Source organism: Eupeodes corollae, chromosome 1, assembly GCF_945859685.1.
Source record: "Eupeodes corollae chromosome 1, idEupCoro1.1, whole genome shotgun sequence".
In the NCBI taxonomy this organism is placed as follows: domain Eukaryota; kingdom Metazoa; phylum Arthropoda; class Insecta; order Diptera; family Syrphidae; genus Eupeodes; species Eupeodes corollae.
Window position 1 is genome coordinate 181109706 of NC_079147.1, and position 23654 is coordinate 181133359.

Below are 23654 nucleotides of genomic sequence, written 5' to 3' on the forward strand. Positions count from 1 at the left end.
CAAGAAAACCGAGTAAATTCTACTATTACTCTAAATCTACTAAGGCTCAAAATAAATTTATTTTTCAAACCGTTATATAGACGGAAATTTTTACCAATGACAAATATTTACTTTTGAATTATTATTGACTTACTTACTAAGTTAAAGAATACTTAAATGTATGGATAGTTATAAGCTATTAACTGAAAATTTGCTATTAATCCCATACTAACAGAAAGTCGCATGGGGTACTCTCTGTCGGACGTTTTCGAACAAGTGTTTTTCGAATTAAGGCATGGCCGAATGAAGGGGATGGCAACCGGGACAGAAACCCCGGATACTCCACAAACGGGAGGCCCCACAATAGAGACTTGGGAAAATTTTTGTAGGGGATGCTATCTCTTATTTTGAAGAAAAATCATTTATCGGCGTTCGTACCTTGTTGTGGTTATTCTCTAAATTTAATGGAAAGGCAGTTGCTAACTCTTGTCCATCGGTTGTTTAGTTCTTTGATTTCGTGCAGAATTCGTACACGTTTTTGAGAGCCAGTACAGAGAAGCAACGAATTCTGATTGAAAAATTATAGGAGAAGAAAAGGGGCCAGTTCTTAGTCTTGAAAAAACTCAGCGACACTCGTTGGTGTTGTCGAGCTGAAGCTACGAAAGCCTAAGTCAACGGCTATTCGGAAATCAAAGAAGTTCTAACCAGCATATTTTCCAATAAAGAGCAAAAAGACATCGTGAGGAATGAAGCAACGCCATCTTCTACAGAAGATATGTAAGTGGTTTCGAAACCGCTTAGCTTGCAACATTTTGGAACGATATCTTGGAGCAATTCAACGCTACAAACAAGATGTTTCAAGACTAGAAAATTATTCTTGAATCAGCAATGGAGTCCAAACGAAACGATTTTGATAAATACGATGAAGCAGCCAAAAAATTATCCCATACTGATAGATATGTATAATCTTTGATTTACTCATATAAAAAGGAAAAGGAACAGATCAATTGCCGGAACTATTTTATTACCAATTTCCCAAACCTCGAAATTTCATTGCGAATGTATTTGGTTTTGATGGTAAGAAATTGCACTGAAGAGCGCTCATTTTCAAAAATGAAAATTATAAAAATAGCTTCGAAACACGATAGGACGAAACCGTCTATCGAAGCTTTCTCTCCCGAGAATTGACAGCGATTTACTCCGAGAGCTAGATTTCAACGAAATCATCAACGAATTTTTGGAAGTTATTGTAATGGGTCCGATTTGTCAAATTGAAAATTTTGACATTTTTCGACGTTTCAAGGTTCCTAGAGTTGAAATAAAAGATTTTTATAAAGATGTCCGTACGTCCGTACGTTCGCGACGTTTTTTTCGTCGTCCATAGCTCAAGAACCAGAAGAGATATCGATAAATTTTATTCTACAAATAATAAGGCAGAAAGATGCAGAAAGGGCTCTCAAGAAAATTGCGTGGGTGGTTTTATTACCATAGCAGTTTGAAAAAAAGGTGCAAATTTTGGTTAACCCTAAATATCTTACGAACCAAAAACGCTAGAGACTTGAATTAAATTTTATATGATAAAATGTAACGTGATACCAAACAAGTATATATTTTGAAAAAAAACTACAAATAACGGTTTTTTTATAAATCAAAAAAACTGAAAAAAAAAATTGTCACCTCCAAAATTTTACGACTAAAATATGATTTCATCGCCAAAACAATTTTGTGCAACGAAGAATAATGTTTTTGGCATCTGATAAAATGTTGAGAAAAATCGAATTGACAGTTTTTTTTATAAAAAATAAAAATCTAAAAAAAAATATTTCTCATAGTTGGTAAAAATTGAATATCGATTCAAATATCTTTTTGAAAAATCTTGAAATTTAGGCTTCAAACTTATTTTATCTTATAAGAAATTTTGTTTTCAACATTCTGAAAAATGTTGAGAAAAATCGAATTGACAGTTTTTTTACAAAAAATAAAAACCTAAAAAAAAAAATTAATAAAATTTGGTAAAAATTTTCGACTCAAATATATTTTCAAAACTTTGAGATATTGTCTTTAATTTACTTTTATCTTTCAAAAAATATTGTTGTCAATATTCAGTAAAATTTTGAAAAAAATCGAATTGACAGTTTTTTTACAAAAAATTAAAAACCGAAAAAAAAACTTAACAAAAGTTGGTAAAAAAATATTTTCGACTCAAATATCTTTTCAAAAATTGTAGATATTGGCTTAAAACTACTTTTATCTTTCAAAATATATTGTTGTTAGCATTCAGTAAAATTTTGACAAAAATCGAATTGACAGTTTTTGTACAAAAAATTAAAAACCTAAAAAAAATGTATAAAAGTTGGTAAAATTTGATTTTCGACTAAAATATCTTTAAAAAAAATTTGAGATAATAGCTTCAACTTAATTTTATTTTGTAAGAAATATTGTTTTCAATATTAAAACAAATTTTGAGAAAATTCGAATTGACAGTTTTTTTTACAAAAAATAAAAACCTAAAAAAAATGCATAAATGTTGGTAAAATTTGATTTTTGGCTCAAATATCTTTTCAAAAAAATTGTAGATATTGACTTTCAACTAATTTTATCTTATAAGAAATATTGTTTTCATCATTCGGTAAAATTTTGGAAAAAAACGAATTGACAGTTTTTTTACAGAAAATAAAACTCTAAAAAAAAACAATACTAAAACTTGGTAAAAAAAAAACTTAACAAAAGTTGGTAAAAAAATATTTTCGACTCAAATATCTTTTCAAAAATTGTAGATATTGGCTTAAAACTACTTTTATCTTTCAAAATATATTGTTGTTAGCATTCAGTAAAATTTTGACAAAAATCGAATTGACAGTTTTTGTACAAAAAATTAAAAACCTAAAAAAAATGTATAAAAGTTGGTAAAATTTGATTTTCGACTAAAATATCTTTAAAAAAAATTTGAGATAATAGCTTCAACTTAATTTTATTTTGTAAGAAATATTGTTTTCAATATTAAAACAAATTTTGAGAAAATTCGAATTGACAGTTTTTTTTACAAAAAATAAAAACCTAAAAAAAATGCATAAATGTTGGTAAAATTTGATTTTTGGCTCAAATATCTTTTCAAAAAAATTGTAGATATTGACTTTCAACTAATTTTATCTTATAAGAAATATTGTTTTCATCATTCGGTAAAATTTTGGAAAAAAACGAATTGACAGTTTTTTTACAGAAAATAAAACTCTAAAAAAAAACAATACTAAAACTTGGTAAAAATTTATTTTCGACTCAAATAGCTTTTCAAAAATTAAAAATATTAAAAAAATTAAATCTATAAAAAATAGTACTCAAATTTGGTAAAAATTGATACAAGTACATATCAACAAACTTTTAAGCAAGACAAATAGACAGACGGGATGAGAAGTTATCAGTGTGGGTCGCATCCCAGCCTCTTTTTTTGAAAATATTATAGGGCGAGGGGTCTCCGCTCCTTTACTGCCCCAAAGCCTCTGGACCTCTAAATCCGGCCCTAAATTAAGGTGAGGTAAATCGTGTCTATAAAGTCTTCTTAGTTCATTGTAGTGTAAGGTAGCCTTTTCTTTGACTTTTATTTTATTTGAATCAAAGTTTTTTAGACGCATGCCAGAATTAATCTTGGATGTTTTGTCAATTCCTCGCAAGAGTCAATACCCGTGACAAAAAAAAACTTTAGATGGCATAGGCAGGCATTGAACTTAAGACCTCTTGCATGACAGTGCATCACAATACATGAACTACTTGGTATATTGTAGGATGTTTGATTTGCACCTTTTTATACACATCATTCACGTCCACTCCGTTAAATTTCATCATTCCACAAAAATGAAAAGTAAGAGTAGTTCATATAAACCATAACCTAATACAACTTAAGTAGACGGATACCACGACCCTTCGGTGGACAATCACATATTTTCATATTTTTGCATTTGTATGCACATCGATTCCTTTCACACAGCTTTACTGTTCCTAAATACTTTGAAGTCTTAATTTTAATTCATACCACATTCAAGAAAGTGGGTGTATACTACGCCCTCTGAATTCATAATTTGTGTGTCCAGATTGTTTTTTTTTTTTTTCAATTGCACACACCTATCATTCTACTGAATTTCTAAAAATTTTGTGGGTGGATACCACACCCCCTAAAGAACTTGAGTATTTCTCAAGCGTTTGAGGACATGCTTCGGGAACAACTCTTTTAATTTTTCACAATAGGCTTTATAAAACATTGAACAACGACACAACATATTTTTTATTTTAATTTTTATTTTTAATAATAAATATGAATACGTATTCGTATATACAAAATATTTACGATTCTTTATATATTTGTATCTTTTTTCTGTGTGATTTTTTTTTTGATTATATTAATAAACTTTATTTTGTTCTTTTTCATAATATGAACTCAACGTTATATTTGATTTTAAATTTTGTTGATTTGTTTAAATTTCTGCAAACATAATTTTATAAACTTTCTCTTCAAACCTTTCAAGCTTTTCTTACTTTTCTATATAAATATATTTTAATTTCATCCATAAAATTACACAACATGTAAAATGAACAATTCACAATAAATAATTTATGTTTTAATGGAAAATTAATATGAGAAAATTATTATTAATAAAAGAAACTATATATAAATATTTTTAGAGATATGTCTAAGGTCTAGAGGCAAGAAGAACAATTTTTAACAACTATTACAGGTAGGTTTTTTTTAATTCACATTTTCAATTCGAACATTTCGTTTTTATGTCTTTGGTTTTGTTTAAATATTAAATTAATTATTAATGGGGTGGGATTTTTACCAATGATAGTAATGAAATAGGAAACGATTTTGAAAACAATCAACGTACATAAATCAAATACTGATTTTCGAATGCTTTTAATCAGATCCGTGTACTTAAACTATAAATATGAAATCAATTGCTACTTAAAATTCTTGTTCTTGAACATACTCGTATAACAAAGTTCAACAAGTATTGGAATTTAAGTTTTTGTGGAATTTGAAACCCCTCAGTCCTTTTTTTCAAAGCTGGCTTCCAGAAATTGAAAGTGCTTAGGGAATTCAACAAGTTGTTAAAGCAGGTACATTGCTCAATTTAATTGAAATCGAAAAAAAATCCTTCAAGTTACTGAACAAGTTCAATGAGGTTTTACAGTATTTGAAGGAGTGCTCCAGTACTTACATACCTTAGCATTAAGGCCTTTTACTTTAGTACTTTAATTTGATATTTTATTTCTATTTCAAGCACTAAAGCTCAAGTACCTTAAATATCCTGAAATGCTTTTAAATTTTAAGGTAAGCATTTCACTTTTGAACCCTTAAGTCTCAAAATGTGTTTGTTTTTAAGTACCTTACAGGTATGTGCTTATTATTTTGATTTAATAGCCAATTGTTGTGGATGATAGTTAAATGGAAGATAAACTTTTGTTTTTTAGGTTTTATTTTAACATATATAGATATATACATAATTGTTTTTATAATTTAATTATTATGATTTAATCATTCAATTTATCAAAATTAATTAAATGCTCGTAAGAAAAATAATAGGCGAAAAAACAAAATTTTCAATTTATATATTCAATGCTTTTTTATACTAGGCACTTTATTATTTTTGTTTTTTTGTTGTTCAAAAGAGATGCAATAAAAGAAATAAAGAAAACAAATATATGTACAACAAAAATACAATATATTGACTCCCTCATGACGTGTTTTTCTTAACGCAATTCTCAACTAAAACAAATACAGTTTGTATTTCAAATCTTTGAACCCAACAGCCTTTAATTTTTTATCAGATGACCAATGAGAGATGAAAAACTTGCTTAGCAAATATTTGTTTCTATTTTAAGAAAATAGAAACTTTATAAAAGAATCGTACTTTTATTTGTCTTTTGAATGACAGATGTCTCTGTGGCGTCCAAAAAGAATACCGACTGTCAACCTGTCCAGACAACACATTTGTTACATACATTGACACTGTCTACGTTGATGATCAGCACAGTTTGACAGCTTTTCTACTAATTTTAAAATATTCGAACTTTCGAGAGCCGGTCTAATCTTTACTTCAGTAAACTTAATGATTAAACAAATGTAAATGTAAATGTTAGCTTTTTGCGGTAAATCACAAACAAACAAATAATAAGTAATGTGACTGACGACAATTGTCAGTGTCAGTTTTGATTTTGGTTAAGTCAACGCAAAACGTATATTTGTCGAGTTATTCGTCAAAATCAAAATATATGAAGACACATTTTTGAAATTAATTAGCGAGTAACTGTTACTTGTTTTTAAAATTAGGACTGGTAGAAAAAAAGAAAAAGGAGTAATGTTGTCAGGAATGAAGGGGACCTACAGTTTATATGCCGAATCCGAACGGCTAATTTGAGAAAGCACTTTTTCATGACAAGAGTTACTCTTCGAGAATTTGTCAATTCCTCGCAAGAGGCAGTACCCGTGAAAAGACTTTAGATGGCACAGACAGGGATCGAACAAAAGACCTCTGGCAAGACAGTCCAACACACAAACCATCATGCCACGGGTAATCCTGAACGAAGAATTAATAACACTTTCCGATTTCTCCAACTTAACCTTAAACCTGATATAGTTTTTAATGACAGTTTGAATATTTCTCTCTGAAATCTACTCGCTCATGTAGAATCCGAATCAATCGATTCAATTAAAAAAACATTAACGAGAGAATTGAAATATTGTTCGATTTCAAATCCGCTGTGGGTTGAGTAGCAAATAATTTGACAGCCGCTGTCAGCTTGTGGAAACACTCACTATACATCCCTTTATTCGCTGCGAAATTGGCTTCGAAAGAGACTAGCGAGTAGAAAATCTATTTTTAGGCTTGGTTACTCGCTAATGTGGACTCAAAGTGAAAGAAAGTCTATTGCATATGAAAATGACAAATGAACTTATTTAAATTTTTGCAAAAAGAAAGATGTCAAATTAAGTATCAGTTATTTGTTCTCTGAAGTTTTAACTAAAAACTATCATATGATGTCTGAGAGTATTTTGAGAGTTTAATATGGACGGCATATAGCGACTTAAAAGATAAATTCCTTATAAAAAATCCATAGTACAAAATATTCAAAAAAAAAAACAATTCTTAGCAACTAATTTATAGAAACAAATATTTTAAAAATTAATTTACCCTGGCGACGACGACGGCGATGACAGCTGATTTATGATTTGAACTCTACTCCACCATTTTCTAAATTAAATTATGAAATCAACTATCACCACCATTGCTGGGAAATTCAATTCCATCTAGACCATCACCAGTCTCATTGAGTACCTTATTCTTGAGCATTTCAATTTGATGCAAAAGTTCGAGGGTTTCATGGTCCAAATTATCATCTTCCAAACGCATTCGATTTGTTTGATCTTCATCGATGTCCCATTCTAAGGATTCAGGAGTAGAGATATGTGACCAGCTTGTTCGAGATGAGGTACGTGTGAAATTCGATTGTTGTTGTTGTTGGTGTTGCTGTTGCAGATTCGAATTGCTTTTGGCCATTTGTGAAGTCATCAATTGTCCATCATTAAAGGCTCTGTTTAGATGTTGTTTTCCTAGAATAACTCCTCTACTATCATCTGAAGGTGGTGAATTGAAGAGTGGTTTGTTGTCGTCACTAGTTTCCCCACCATCGATGTCACCATTGGTATCGGCTTCAGCGCCATCTATAAATAGCCACGATCGAGAGAGTCCTCGATTTGAATTTGAATGATGGTGATTATGTTGACCGTATTCATGTTCCCATTCTAGATCGAGGGAGGAACTGGTGCGTGAAGATACTGCCGGTACAAAGGTATTGGTCGTAGTGACGTTGTTGGCGGCGGCTGTCACAAGAAGAGTTTGAGCATCAAGGCTTTGTAGTTGTATATCCGTTCTAAAAAATATTACAAAAATGTTTATTAATATAAGTTATTGAGCTTTCTAGGAATCATTTCTTACAGATCTGTTGTAGGTGTCTTGCTTAGCCTTGAATAATTTAAGTCTTGACGTTCCATAAACTTATCTACGAACTGCTTACGATTCTGAAAAAAAATCATTACAATTTTATAAAATAGTTTTGAAGAATTTGCAAAATCAGAGAAAATTTTAAATAGCTGCATAGGAAAACATTTGAGTTTTATTCTGATCACCAAATCATCATCTTTCTAATTCTTGACAACAATTAATTTGTTTGAGATCAAAATAAAATATTAATGTCAAAATAAATGGTCTAAACAGGGGCTAATGCGATCGCATTTTTACAATCACGTTACAAAACGTCAAAATAGGTAATTCGAAATGACATTTATCCAAATAAAATAGATTTTTTAATTAATAGAATTGGAATTATTTGGATGAAAAGTAAATATTGAAAACAATTTGTTGGTTGTTAATATTGAAGTTTACGAGATATGTAGATTATTATTAGATATTTGTTATAAGCCAAACACAATTTGTGATTAACGAAGCTACAAATACAAATATATGTTTGTATATATGTGTGTACATAAGGATGAAAATATCGAATGTCATAACATAAATGTCATAATACAATTGTCATAATTTGAATTGGCAATTTTGGTAGAAAAGGAAAACAATCAGCTTACTTATTTTAAAAACATATTAAGTATTGAACATAATCGTATTGAGTTGCAATTCTGAAGCAAAACTAATTGAATTATGAAGTCTTCGATAATTCTAACAAAATTTGGAAAAAGACAAAACATTCGGAACGACACCGTAGGGTTTTGAAATATTTAATTCATCTTGTTACTCCGATCTAAACGTCTCATATCTTATTGAAATGTCTACTTTATGTGTAATCAATTCCCACACAAAATTTGACAGCTTGACTAACCAAAATTTAAAATTCATCGTCAGCCTTCTTATTGACACTTTAAAAGTCAAGAAATGTAACAGGAATAGCATATAAAAGCATAGCATACTTATCGGCACTTACTTTTGTTTTAAAAGTAAAGTTTGTAAATACAAAATAAAAGTTCATTTCAATTGAGATAAATATTTATTTTGTGCACATTCCTAGGGGTCTTTAAACCTGAATTGTGTATTACTTAAAATGCCAAGCCCCTTTTATTTTGGTTTAATTTTTTCAGCAGCAATTTCCTCGCATTGAATTTTAAAATTGATAAAAAATGGTAAGGACGCTATGTACACAAATGAAGAAAAGCCCAAAATATAAGATTGTTACAGTCTTATTTAATAGAATTCGCTAAACAGATGAATAGTTATACAGTGAATAAGGATTTATGTAGGCTCTATGTAACGTTGCAAAAATTCCTATTTATAAAGAAATCTGCTATAAATTTTAGTTATACAATGCTTATATCAAAAAAAGTGCCAAAAGTACTATAAAATCTGCTAGTTGTCATAGCAACTAAAATATAACAAAATAATTCCAATTATTTGTATGATATTCTCTTTCGAAAATCTATATTTTTTTTAGATTCTTCGTTTCTTCGGCTCACGAGCTAAACTCGAGAGGCATTATTGTTTTTATTTTAATTTCAAAAAGAGAGGAGAGAAATCAAAATGACATTTACGAAATAATAATAACAATAATTTCCTTATGTAGGCTCTATTCAACCTCAAAACGCGTTTAGCTTATTATGGGACTATGCAACCTTGTGTAAGTTTTATAAATAGCATTTTTGCGTTTAGAGGCATTATAGAGATAACATAACTTTATGTAGGCTCTATACAGCGTTTTTAAATAAGACTGTTAGAGTAATTAATTAATTAAATCTAATTTCAGTGTTCTCTAGGTACCAAAACTTTGTTGATAAGATTATTTTTTACAAATATGATTAATTTTCTTTTTTTCTCGAAATGTTTGGTTTTTTGATTAAATACTGTTACAAGTTAGTTTCCTTTGGCGTGAATGTTTCCGAATATCGAAAATAAAATTTTTTACAATTTTAACTTTTTAACCATTTGTGTATTTCATAGAAAAAGTATTTATTTCATTGTTGTAAACTTTAAAACAATTTTTTTCCAAATTCAAAATCATTCAAAATATAAAAAAGAAATGTCATTAAATGTTTTAAGATCTTCTGTTGATGGAAAAAATGTTAAAAAATAATGAGTAGGTACAAATTTGTCTTTTAAAAAAACTGAAAAAATAAAAAAGAACATAGGGTGGGACCCATACAAATAACTTGTCACTAATGACAAGTTATTTGTATGGATTTGTAAGATTTCTGATAATTGAAACAGACTAGTTGACAGAACAAAGTTGAAAAATAAACACAGTTCACTATTCATTCTCACGTAGCAATCAAAAAATTGTGGATATCTTTTCATTCTTCTTGAAATGTAAGATAAAGAATTCTTGAAAAATCGAATCATGCAAATTATGTTCTCAAATTTTTAACTGCAAAAGTGAAAATTTGAAATAGTGTTTGTATTTATAAAAACTTAAAATCTCTGAGAAATATTAACTGTCCTATAGGTTCTTAAATTGTATAAACATTTCATTGTCAAAAAAAGTTTTAAACAAAGCGATGCAGTGTTCTGCGACCAGTGGCGTCTTTAGGCATGGGCCCGGTGAGCCCAATTATTTGGCCTCCAAATCCACCAACTTAAAAGGAATGAATCTATACAAGATTTATATAGAAAACAAAATAAGGTAAGCAGACAGTAACAGAAAAACAAGTTTCATTTTACTCTCCGTTCCGTTGAACTTCTCCTCCTTAACATCTTAAACCTCTGGCAACATGAATCTTTAATCATACATATGCACACGCTGTTAACATTATTTTAACAACTCTGCTTTCGTTCTACTCTACAGTTCTGCACACATGTTGGCTTTTCAGTTCACTCCATAAACAAACACAAGGTTGTCCCATGATGGATGCGAATGATGAGTTGTGCCATGAAGAGTATTTTTCCTTAAGTGTTGACCTATCTCATATCGACCAGTTGACTTTTGTAATTCGGTATGTTAAAAATTGTGTTGCTACCGAAAGGTTCTTAAAATGTATACATATTCAAGAGCATAAATCTGAATATTTGGCTGACACAATCTTGGTATTTCTGAAATTATGATATTTCAATAGAGGATTGTAGAGGAAAAAGCTTGATGATGCGTCTAATATCACGGGAAAATATTCTGGTTTGAAAGATTAAAGGAGAAGTGTGAATTTGCTACCTCTGTACCTTATGCAGCACATTCTCTTTACTAAGTAGGCCATCATGCAGCTGGTTGTGTGCAGGGGGCAACAAGTTTATTTCAAGTGGTTCAAAAAATATGAAACTTTTTTTTCTGCTTCTACTTATCGCTGGAATAAATTTAATGAATGTTTAGGTTCACATAGAGTTCTTAAAAGCCTTTCTGAAAAAAGATGGTCTGCACGAGCTGATGCAATCAATGCGCTCCATCATGGTTATAAGAAAATTACTGAAGCCTTGACATCTATCTCTAGAGATCCAAAGCAAGTTTCCGACACAAAAAGCGAAGCGCTAGGCCTTTCTAAGAAAATATTAAGACTGGAGTTCCTCATTTTAACAGAAATTTGGAACACAATATTAGAAAGAGTTCATAAAACCAATAAAAGCCTTCAAAAAAAAAAAACACTAACGATTGACGTTGCTACCAATTTGCTTTGTTCACTATGTTCTGAGGGAGAATTTTGATAATTTTGAAGCGTGTGCCAAAATTCAGAATCCGGATGCTAATTAAAAATGCAATATATTTTGATGGTCCTGCACCCTCCATCCAGCTTAAAATATCAGTATTTTTTCCAATTATTATTACTTTGCAATTAAAAATACGGTCCAACTGCTATCAAGAAATCAATGCATTGTTTAGGTCGATTGCAATGATTGACTTCAGTGAAGTTGCAAAGTTCTTGCGAACAGTTTTCAAAAAAATACCATAGAGTTGTTTATACAGAAGAACTTGAAGTAGAATGTCTGCATCTCGTAAAGTATTTAAATGGATTCAATAAAGATGTAAATGAAGATGTTATTACAATATTAAAATTTTACAGTGTACATTTCCAAATATAGAAACTGCCTATAGAATTTTTATATCTTTGATGGTTTTAAACTGCAGTGGAGTGTGTTCATTTTCGAAATTGTGCTACAAGGTAGACTTAACAGCTTGTCAATTTTATCAATTGAAAATAAATTACTGCAGGAAATTGAATTTGATGGCTTAATTCATGATTTTACAACTGCCAAAGTCAGAAAAGTATGTCTTCAATAATATTTTATTGTATACTTAAACTTACATATATGTATATTAAAAAAAAAATTGGATCAAATATAAGGAAATAAACTTACATAGAATTAAAAAAAAATATAAAAACATTAGAAATCAACCAAAAAAACAATACAAATTATCAAAAATCAACTATAAAGAAAAATTTTCAACTTTTGAATGTAAATTAAAAAAAATTATAAAAGTATAAAACAATATCTGTTTATGTTTTTTTTAGTTCTATTTACAAAGTACAAACATTTAAAAAACACATTGGTTTAAAATAATTTTTTTAACCTACAAAATAAAACAAAATATATTGTGTCTACTTTTTTTGTTGTCAAAATACTATTGGGCCCAGTGCCCCCAAAAGTCTTAAGACACACCTGCCTGCGACTTCTTTAACATTGCCTTGGAGAGAATTGTGCAAAACTCAATCGTCCACTGTTGGACAGCATTCAAAGGTCTGTGCAATTACTCCGATGCGTCGATAATATTGGCATAATTGATAAAAGCTTGATATCGTGGTGCGTTTTTCAGCATTATGGCGGACACGGTGTGATGTGATGTGTTTAGTGGTCAATGAGGCAAGATATGCTGTGATCAATGAAATGTTTGAAATTTAATTTTTTATTCGAGTTCTGTGCTGTCATATGTCATATTAATGGGAATTACTTGAATAACAGGCTTGATAAAGAGATCAACCGTTTGGGAATTCAATTATTATCAATAAATTTATTATTATATATTAATTTAGCTCAAAGATTGCATTCGTTTAATTCACAAAAAGATTCGAACTTGAAATTTTGCAATCACCAATCATTTGACACTAAGGAACTGCAATCATTTCTTTTTCAATCATTTGAGTGCAATCAATTGATTTGTTTGATCAGTTCCGATCTACATCCCACCGTGAGCGCACGCGCAAGGGAGTAGTACATTTGTCTTGCTGTGTTATTCTTGTAAAAACAATTCAAAAGAACAATACTAATTAACTCCATTAAATACAGTTCTACTTAATACATTAAAATCAAAATTAAACCAAAAAAAACCAACGCTCGCGTGTGCAATAATCCAAAAATCAAAAGCCCATAGTCAAGTTTTCTCAGTGCAGTGCAAATCAATTTCAATAATAAAATCAAAAAACAACATAGCGAGTCTGCCGTGTGCTCCCCTCAATCTCTGTTCCATCTTCGCTCACAATTGTTTTGCATAGCCACTGCAAGTACTGTTTGTTATATACATAACATACAGTGTTCCAATAGACTATGTGAAATAATTACTTGATAAATTGGTGTAACATTTTGTTTGGGGTTCAGGAGCGGATCAGTTTTAATTTACCATTAAGGCATAACACTAATGGTAAATTGCAACTGAGAAGTTTAAGTAACCAAATTTAATTTGCTGCATAGTTAACTGTGTTGTTTTTTTGTGTTTTTGTGTATGATAATGGCTGGTAAGTTTTGTGTTAAATATAGCAACATTCGTGGGCTTAGGAAAAATACTGTTTTGAACAGGCCAGCTGTTTTGGCACTAAGCGAAACTCAGGTTGCGGTTATAGCTTAGTGCCTTTATTCTTTTCAAACCATGGTCTAGCCGTTCATGTACGGAACCTATCAAATTCTACCATAATATGGTCAGTGCACCAACACAAATTTTAATTATATGTGGTTTAAATTCACCGTCCAAAGGCGCGTCATTCACACGTGTTTTATTTCTCGTAGCCCAAGTCTGGAGATCGTTGTTACGGGCGATTTCAATGTGCACAATTCTTCGTGCCTGAGCTGTTCTGGTCAGACAACATCCGTAGGAAGGTATGTCGAAATTTTTGCTGAGTTAAACCAACTGACTCAGTTAGTTGACGAGCCAACTCAGATTCCTGACACTCAAGACTTGTTTCTTATCTTCTCGATGGTGACTAGGATTCCAGCGCAAATTTGGTAACAAACTTAATTCTTTGTGGAATGAGAAATGTTATCCCGAATAGAGTAAAATCTATCAAACCTATGGAAAACTCATGGTTTGATTCGAGCTGTAAAGAGGTTATAAGGATCAAATTGCAAGTAAGAAGAATTTACCAGAAATTACGGCAAAAAATACTACAATGTCCCAAAGGTCGTACAAATTTCTGGTCATTTGTAAAAAATGTGCGCAACTACGTCATTGTCAGTTCCTACACTCGTTTCCAATGACACTACTTTTGTAAGCTCGATTGATAAAGCCAATTTGCTTGCAGTACAGTTTGCTGTTAATTCGATGCTACGAATGATTTACATGATTCGTCCTGTACTTGAAAGCGTAAACGATTCTATGGGACGGATATTCTTTCGCACTCGTACTTAAAAATCTTGACATTCACAAATCCGCTTTATCGGATAGTATCCCCGCTATTGTTTTGAAGAGGTGTTCTTCAACGCTGGCAAATCCACTGCGTAAGCTTTTTCATCTGTCCTATTCTACTGGTCTCTTTCCGAGTGGATGAAAAACAGCATTTGTCCAGCCTGTCCCTAAAAAAGGCGAATCCTCCTCCCCCTCTAACTATCGTCCAATTGCACTTACGTGCAATAGGTCATGGAAAAGCCGATTAATTATCAGCTTAAGAAATATCTCTAAGAACGGAAGTTTCTCAATGACCGGCAGTATGGCTTTCGTAGCAATAGGCCCACTGGTGATCTCATAGTTTATCTCACCGAACAGTGGAACAAATCTCTGATATTTTAAGGGCATTTGATAGAGTTTGGCATCAAGCTATCTAATCGAAAATGCTTGCTTTTGGTATCGATGAATCTGTTCTGTTGGGTTAGAAATTACCTTTTGGACCGTTCAATTCAAGTAGTATTGGACGGGTTCAAATCTGATATTCATATAATGAACGCTGGTGTGCCCCAGGGCTCCGTTTTGTCTCCGACGCTCTTTCTTATTTTATAAATGATCTTTTGTCTGAAACTTCTAACACACTACATTTTTACGCTGATGACAGTACCCTCAGCTTTTCATATTAGTTTTTAGATTCTCATCCTTGTCCTTTGGATGTGGACTACCAACGGCAGCGTATGATAAGCTCATTAAATTCTGATTTTGACAGAATTGTTCAATGGGGAATAAAAAACCGTGTAGAATTTAATGCTTCAAAAACTCAATGCTGTCTACTGTCGCAAAAACGTAACATTCCCCCAATGCCACTTTTCATGAGTGGTACTTGCATCAAGGAGATTGAACAACTATCAGTCCTAGGTATGTGCATCATTAACCACTTGTTGTGGAGTGATCACATATTTTACATCGACAAAAATGCTGCTAAGTTTTTAGGTTTTCTCCGAAGTTTTTACCCCTTCTGATCTGGCTATAATTTACAAAGCTTTTATTCGTCCAAAACTTGAGTATAACTCTTATATTTGGGCTGGTGCTTTAATAACGTACTTGAGTCTTCTCGATAGAATTAAAAAAGAGCTCTAAAAATGATTGGAGATTGTTCTCTTACTAAGACATTTGCTTCTCTTGAACAACGCCGCAAGGTCTCATGCCTGTCATTGTCTTATCGTTATTTTTATAAACAATGCTCTAGCGAAACAGTCAGTTGCATGCCTCCCCTTAAACAATTCAACCGTAGTACCCGTACTGCTAGGAATGCCCATCAGTTTACCCTTCAGTCGAATTTCAGACGTACTGTTAAGTACAGAGTTTCTTTCTTTAGCCGAACTACACGAATGTATAATGCTTTACCATGTTCAATATTTCCCACTCATTACAATGTGCAGACGTTCAAAACTAATGTGCATCCATTTATCCTTTCTTATTCTATCCTCCTTTCCTAATTGCTCGCAATGTGTTCAATCATTATAAGGGTATTCATAACCCCTTTAGTGCGCGCACAATATACAAAAAAAAATTGATTGAAACCTCTTAAGGCAATCGTTTAATTTCGCAAGTCATGGAAAATTGTATATCTAAAAGATTGCATTCTTTTACAAGCCAGTTAAATAGTATCTGTAACGCGAATCATAACCATATTAATATAATTTTAAGTTGTCAATTTCAGAACACGCGAGTTAACTTATTGCTGAAGATTTTTTGACACTTAATTTTGTTTAAGTATCGGGAATTCCCAGACTTACAGAAGCGAAAGAGATAGCTTATGCTAGGTCTGTCAAATACTATACAATTCATAGGCTCATAAGTTTTACTATAAGAACGATTTTAAATTAAATTAGATTTTTAAATTGTGTTGACATTTACAAACGATACGCAATGTCAAAACAAGTAAAAATAAAATCTTATTGTGTCCACTTACCTTTCGTCTAAACTTAATTATTCTAAAAATATGTTTACGTTCTTTGTTTTTTCGCCTCTGTGTTTTGCTGTCATCTTCTTCTTCATCAGTCATAAGTTCAGTCTCGTGTTCATCTGTTGAACGCCATCTATTGAGAAGAAATTGAGAATAAAAATAAAAACACACACATTAAAAATCACAGTGACATGAAAAAAATAGTATGACCATAAATAAAAAAAAATCTCCCTATCGACGACAACGAACGTAATTTTACGTGCGTCTTCCGTCGTCCGTCGTCGGTCCGTCGTTGTCGACTTTCATAGTTATTTTCCATCAATAGACCATCTTTAATGGAAGAAATCAGTTCAAGGATGCTCTCGAGCATGGTCAATAAAGTGTTTAGGAAATGGACGGGCCTGAATAGGAGGCCAGAGGAGGTCGATTGTTGTTATGATATAAAAAAGAAACCAAAGTGACTCCCTCAACCATCGCCAGCGCCATCGACATCACCATCGCCATCGCATCGCTTTTAACTTAATTAAAGAAAACAAGAACAAAGTGCGGTGGCGTTGTCGGCGTTGGCGTTGGCGATGGAGCGTATTTAAGACAAAAAAACATATTTGCTCTACTTTTAACCTTAATTGAAGTCTTTTTGTGCATTGCTATTTATCTATACCTGATACTGCCGGTTGGTGGCGTACTGTGTGGGAAGGAGGCGCCATCCACCGAGAGCAATTGAGCACTCAGAACAAAGGGTGGAATTTAATAGATGGAGGAAATATGATTAGAGTTGTAATTAAATACAGCACCAGCAGTGTGAGAGAGAGAGTGATATGGGACGACACATGCACTCTGCACATTGCACACAATGCACCCCAACACACCGTACCGCATCATGTAAGGATTTATGACGCGAGTGATAAAATAATGTAAACACACCAGAATTCCCCTGCGTGATGCGTGAGGAATATCGATTTAATCAGAAGTGTTTTAAGAAACTTGAGACTTCTCAAGACATTTGTCTGCGGTCGTTGGCTTTTTTTTCTTAAGAAAGGGAAACATCTTAGAATCGTAGCACTCACCTTTTCAAACAGGAACTCTTATCCGCAATGCAACGGCCCATACATGCTCCCATTCTAACAGCTTCTGATGATTGCAAAGGTGGCGCTTGTGATGCTCCTGCTGCTGATGGTGGCCGAGGTTTTGGTGGTAGTGTTGGTGTTGGTGATGATGGTGCTGGAACGTCTGACTCTCTATCCAGCTGCAGATCCATTAGCGTTTTCAAATTCGTCCATATTTTGGCATCGTTTTGTTGGACTTGAGAGACTAACGAATTCGGACCTAGTCACTACGATGATTGAGACTTTTGGCATCTGAACAATGGTGACATTTTGAGGTAAAGTGCGGATCTTATATCAGCATTAAATGGGGGTGGATGGGAATAATATATTTATGAAACACGGCGACACGAAACTTTTTTTCGAAAACGAATTTATTTTAAGTTTTATTTTCTTATTCTCTTTTCTATTCACATTTAACTTTCAATGTCTGATGTTTGTCTTAATCACTTCTATGAGTTATGACTTATGACCAATGCAACAAAAGGTATTGGCTTGGAAAAAATTATAAAATGACTTTGACAGATGCCAGCTGATTTTCAGACAAAGACAAGGGTAGCATATTTGTCTGTCAGAATGTGGTGGTTTGGTTGTATAGTTAATGCCCGCGATGTAAGAGGGTTGTATTTTTGGCGCATGTCCTTTGGTAATGTTTTGACGGAAAAGTTGTCACTTATTGTATTTGAGTGGGAGTAAAATTGGTGGTGAAAAGGTGAAATTGACAGATATTTTTGGTGGTGAATATAGCGAGTTGAACAAAAGATATTGAAACAGGGATGTTAGCATTCAAATAGAATTAAGATGTTTTTAAGAGTCGATACAAATTGAGATATTGAATTATGTTCTTCCATATTATAAATATTTGCAGCTTTAAACACAAAGGGTGCTGAAACCACACATGTAAAACATATTGCATAGTACTTTGGGCTACAACATGTTAAGCTTTCTAATAATGTCAACATACACATGATTACACTTAGTTTGTTTTGATCAAATTGAAATTTTAAATCTATACGTATACATAAGTTACTTGTAAGATGATAATTGAGTTTGGTAGCAACTTTTAAATCATTTAGTTATTATTTCTGGGTCATTAATTTTTCAAAAGTCTTATTCTTTGTTAAAAGTAAAACAATTATTTATAGGTAAAAATTGTTAATATAATAATTTTTGTAATAATTTAAATATGTAATGCGATGCTTTGTAATATCAAATGTGCTCGATTTTTTTATTTGAATTTGATAAACCAAGTAGGTTGACTAATTTTTAAAAAGTAGGTTGGTTAGTGATAACCATGTTGATTAATCTTAAGAGAGAATGTTGATTAGTAAAAAGCCTATCATGTATGATTAATTTCAATAAACAATTAACAGAAAAGATGGGTTAGTTTTAACGAAGAAGGTTAGTTAGTACCATTCAATTAGGTTGGATACTACTTACCCAAAAGATTCCATAAATTCAACATAAGTAGTGGTTAATTCAATATAATAGAGTAGGTTGCTTACATTCAACCCAGTTATGAACTAAATTGAAATAAGTTGTTCGATGTTTCACCTAGGAAGGCTTAGAAATTTACCAATTTAATGGACTCATATAAGCAATACTGTCTGCTAAAAACAAACTATTACATAGGGTTTCAACTACCAAGTGAATTGTTTAATTTTAATTTTTTCTGCAATTTCAGGCTTATTTTAAAATAAAATTTGAAAAAATTAAAAATTATAAGTGGAAAATAATCATTGACGGTTTATACAAAAATAATATCAAGATGGAGAATTCTTGTGAGATAGAAACAATAATCGAAACGTTCGATAAAATAAATGCTGGTTTTGTCTCCGACCCTTTTCCCTATTTTTATAAATGATCTCCTGTCTGCTACTTCTAATACTATATACATTTTTTCACTGACGATAGCACTCTTATAGCTTTTCATATTCTCTCATCATCATTATCTATGAGTGGCACTTTCTTCAACGAAACTAAAAATATCGACACCCTTGAAATGTGCATCAAGAACCAACTTCTTGGATAGCGTCACATACGCGATGTCGCCAAAGGTTTTTCCAGACGATGCAAGAAATTTTTCTCTCCGTCTGATCTGGCTACAATCTACAAAATCTATAATCGTTTGAAACTTGAAAATAACTCTCATCTCTGGGCTGGTGCTCCAGTAACGACTCTTGAGCAGTATTCAAAGAAGAGTTTTTAAAAGTATTGGTGACATTAACATCATTAACGACACTAGAACATCGTCGTATAGTTTCTTGTCTCACCCTTTTTTAAAAATATTTTAACATTTAAGCAAATTAACCGTAATACCCGCGATTCTAGAATTGCCCATCAGTTTACGTTTGAGCCCAACTTCGGCAGTACTATGAAGCACAGAGATTGTTCTCTTAGCCGCGAATGTGGAATGACTTTCCACGCTATAAATTTTCCTGTCATTGTAATGTTCAACAATTCAAAATCAATTTACACTAATATCTCTTATCCACCTCTTTTCTCTTTTCCTAATGCTCCCACTGTGTCTAGTATATTAAAGGCACACAAAACCCTTTTAGTAGTACCCGTGGCATTATGGTTTGTGCTCTGGACTATCATGCAAGGGGTCTTGGGTTCAATCCCTGCCTGTGCCACCTTAATTTAAAAAAAATTAATTTTCGCGGGTACTGCCTCTTGCGAGGAATTGACAAATCCTTCAAGAGTAATTCTTGTCATGATAAAGTGCTTTCTCAAACTAGCCGTTCGGATTCGGCATAAAATTGTAGGTCCCCTCCATTCCTGACAACATTACTCGCACACAGGAATGGTTGAGAGATGTAAGTCACTAGGCCCTGGATCAGAACGGACTGTTGCGCCACCCCATTTGATTTGATTTGAAAACCCTTTTAGTGTTCCCTAATTCTAAAAAACTCCATAAAACTATGTATCTGTTCAAAAGCAAGAAGAGAGACTGGGATGAGGACTCACTGCGATAACTTTCCATTTGTGCAGGTCTGTCGATATTCACAAACGGCTTACAAAATATTAATAACAACATTTTGCGTGAGATAAGAAAATAGTCTTTGTTTTTGTTTTTTTTATAAAGTACAGGCACTCAAGGAGATATTAATATCCTTAACACGTTTACGGTTAAACACAGTGAAAGTATTAGGAAAATAGGGAAGGATGAAAGAGGAGATACTGGTGCACATTGGTCTTAAAATTTTGAATATTGAAATGGGATTGGAACAGAGTTGGGTAAGGCATTCCCCATTCTCGATGAGTGGTTAAAAATAGAATCTCTCTACTTAACAGTACGTCCGAAATTGAGCTCGAGGGTAAATTGATGAGCGTTCCTGCAAATGTGAGTATTACGGCTGAATTGTTTGAGGGGGGGAATGCAACTGGCTAATTCGACAGAACATTGATGGTAAAAGTATCTGTAAAACAACGAAAAGCATGAAACATTGCGCGCCGGTGTTCGAGAGATGTAAATGTTTCGGGTATAGTTCTATCGTCTATCATTGTGTCCTATTTAAAAGGCTCAAACTTGTTTTAGGGCCTCCTGCCCAAATATACGAATTATATTCAAGTTTTGAACGAATGAAGGCTTTGTAAATTACCGCCAGATCAGAAGAGTTGACAAATTTCTTGCAACGTCGCGTCGGAGAAATCCTAAACTCCTGGCAGCATTTTTGGATATATCAAATATATGATGATTCCATGAAAAGTGATCGAGTACTGACAGTTGATTAGTTTCCTGGATGCAAGTGCCACTTATAGATAGTGGCATCGGGGTTATGTTACGCTTTAAAGACAGGAGACAGCATTGAGTTTTCGGAGCATTCAGTTCTACACGGTTTTTGATTCCCCATTGGACAATTCTGTCAAGATCAGAATTTAATGAGCTTATCATACGCTGCTGTTGAAGTTCCACATCCCGCGAACAAGGATATGAATCTAGAAACGAATATGAAAAGCTGAGGGTACTGTCGTCGGCAAAACAGTTTAATGGATTTGAAGTGGCAGACAAAAGATCATTTATGGATATAAGGAAGAGAGTTGGAGACAAAACGGAGCCCTGGGGGACACCAGCATTTATTTTATGAATTTCAGACTTGAAACCATTGAATACAAATTGTATTGAACGGTTAGAAAGGTAATTTCCAATCCAACGAAGAAGAGATTCATCAAAATCAAAAGCACGCATTTTCGATAAGAGAGCTTGGTGTCAAATTCTATCAAATGGTTTTGAAATATCAAGTGCAATAAGCTTACTTTCTCCAAAACGATGTAAAGATTTGTTAAACTGTTCGGTGATATAAACCATGAGAACACCAGTGGACCTATTGCTACGAAAGCCATACTGCCGGTCATTAAGAAGCTTTCGTTCTTTAAGATATTTCTTGAGCTGATAATTAATCAGCGTTTCATTAGCTTGGAAAGAAGTACCGTGAGTTCTTTTTTAGGGACTGGCTGGAGAGTAGGAAAGTTTCAAAAACTTTCGCAGTGGTTTTACCAGCGTTGAAGAACACCTCTTCAGAAAAATAGGGGGAATACTATCCGGGCCAGCGCGTTTGTGTATGTCAAGGTCTTTTAGTACTCTTGCAACTGCCCGAATGTGAAAGAAGATTTGTCCCATAGAATCGTTTACGTTTTCAAGACCAGGATAAATCATGAAACTCTCCGGGAGCGTCGAATTAACAGCAAACTATGCTGCAAGCAAATTGGCTTTATCGGTCGGGCTCACATAGTGAACCCCATCGTGGACAAGCATTGGAACCAAGGATGATGTGGTGTTTCGTATGTTTTTTTACAAATGACCAAAAGTTTTGACTACCTTTGGGACATTTAAGTATTTTTTGCCTTAATTCCTGATCATGCAAAAATTTGGTTCCATGAATATGAACATTGTAATTTTCTATTCTCAAGGTCTAAAATGCTTTTATCAGTTTCATTTGTTTTTCTTGATTTTCGTTTTTTCGAAATAATGGTGCCAAATTAACTTAAAATTATCAACAATATTTTGCATATGACTTAATAAAAGTTTGATTTTGTTTCTGAGATATTTTTGTAGATTTTTAACAGTTTTATTTCTTTTATTTAAATGCGAATTTCTAAGAAATTGGAAGTCATTACTTTCCTATTTTTTAATTCGAAACTCCGTTTTTTGTGGATTTTTATTTGTTATACAAAATACATTCGATTGTTTTTTTTGTTAAATTTAAGAAAATGTTATGGATAAGGATAACATTGTTTGTAAAAAATTAATTTGAATACAACATCTCCAATTTTTTCCAAAATTTTCGAATCATAATTTAATTCTTATCAACTCTAATTAGAAAAATGTTACTTCTTACGACGTCCGAAATAAATGTAAAATACATTGATATTAAGAAAATAGTCAAGGGTTATGGTTAAACCGTATTTTACGGGTCCCTCACGTGAAACTACGCATTTACTGAATGTTTCCTTCAATAAATCAATCGTCTCACGAGCTGTGTGACATGATGCTCCATGCTGTCTTATTGAAACCTTATCTCCTTCACAACATAGCTATTTAACTAATAAACAAAAAAGTTTATTGCGTTAACCGTTGACCGCCACGTTCTGAACAGCATCGTTTTTAAAGACGTGTGTACCAATTATTCCACCAGTTTTTGTGCTGATGTCTCAACATCTCAACAATAGTAGATTTTCATCACTCCAAATACGGTAGCTTTTTTAAATGGCGTATTCATTCAATCAAGAGTGATGCTTAATCGCTAAACAAAATTCGCTTTTGAAAATTGTCAAGAATTACAATCTTGTTTTAGGCCTATTCACACTGAATGTACGACTTGCTCAATGAGGGATCCAGGTGGCGCATCAGTACCGGGCCCAGAGACTTACAACTGTCAACCATTCCTGTGGGCTTACAGTTTTTAGCCGAATCTTAACGGCTAATTTGAGAAAGCACTTTTCATGCCAAGAATTACACTTGTAGGATTTGTCGATTCCTCGCAAGAGGCAGTACTCGTGAAAGAACTTTAGATGATAAAGGCAGGGATTAAACC

General features: G+C 32.6%; 1 protein-coding gene across 1 annotated transcript; it reads right to left on the reverse strand.

The window, feature by feature from the left end:
* Positions 1-4249: 4249 nt before the first annotated feature.
* Positions 4250-18097, reverse strand: LOC129942509 (uncharacterized). The gene is made up of 4 exons (XM_056051489.1): positions 17581-18097; positions 16520-16646; positions 7968-8050; positions 4250-7902 (listed from the first exon to the last, which is right to left on the reverse strand). Exons 1-4 carry the CDS (start codon positions 17769-17771, stop codon positions 7242-7244), a joined length of 1062 nt encoding a protein of 353 aa, XP_055907464.1. The 5' UTR covers positions 17772-18097; the 3' UTR covers positions 4250-7241.
* Between the last annotated feature and the right edge of the window lie 5557 nt (positions 18098-23654).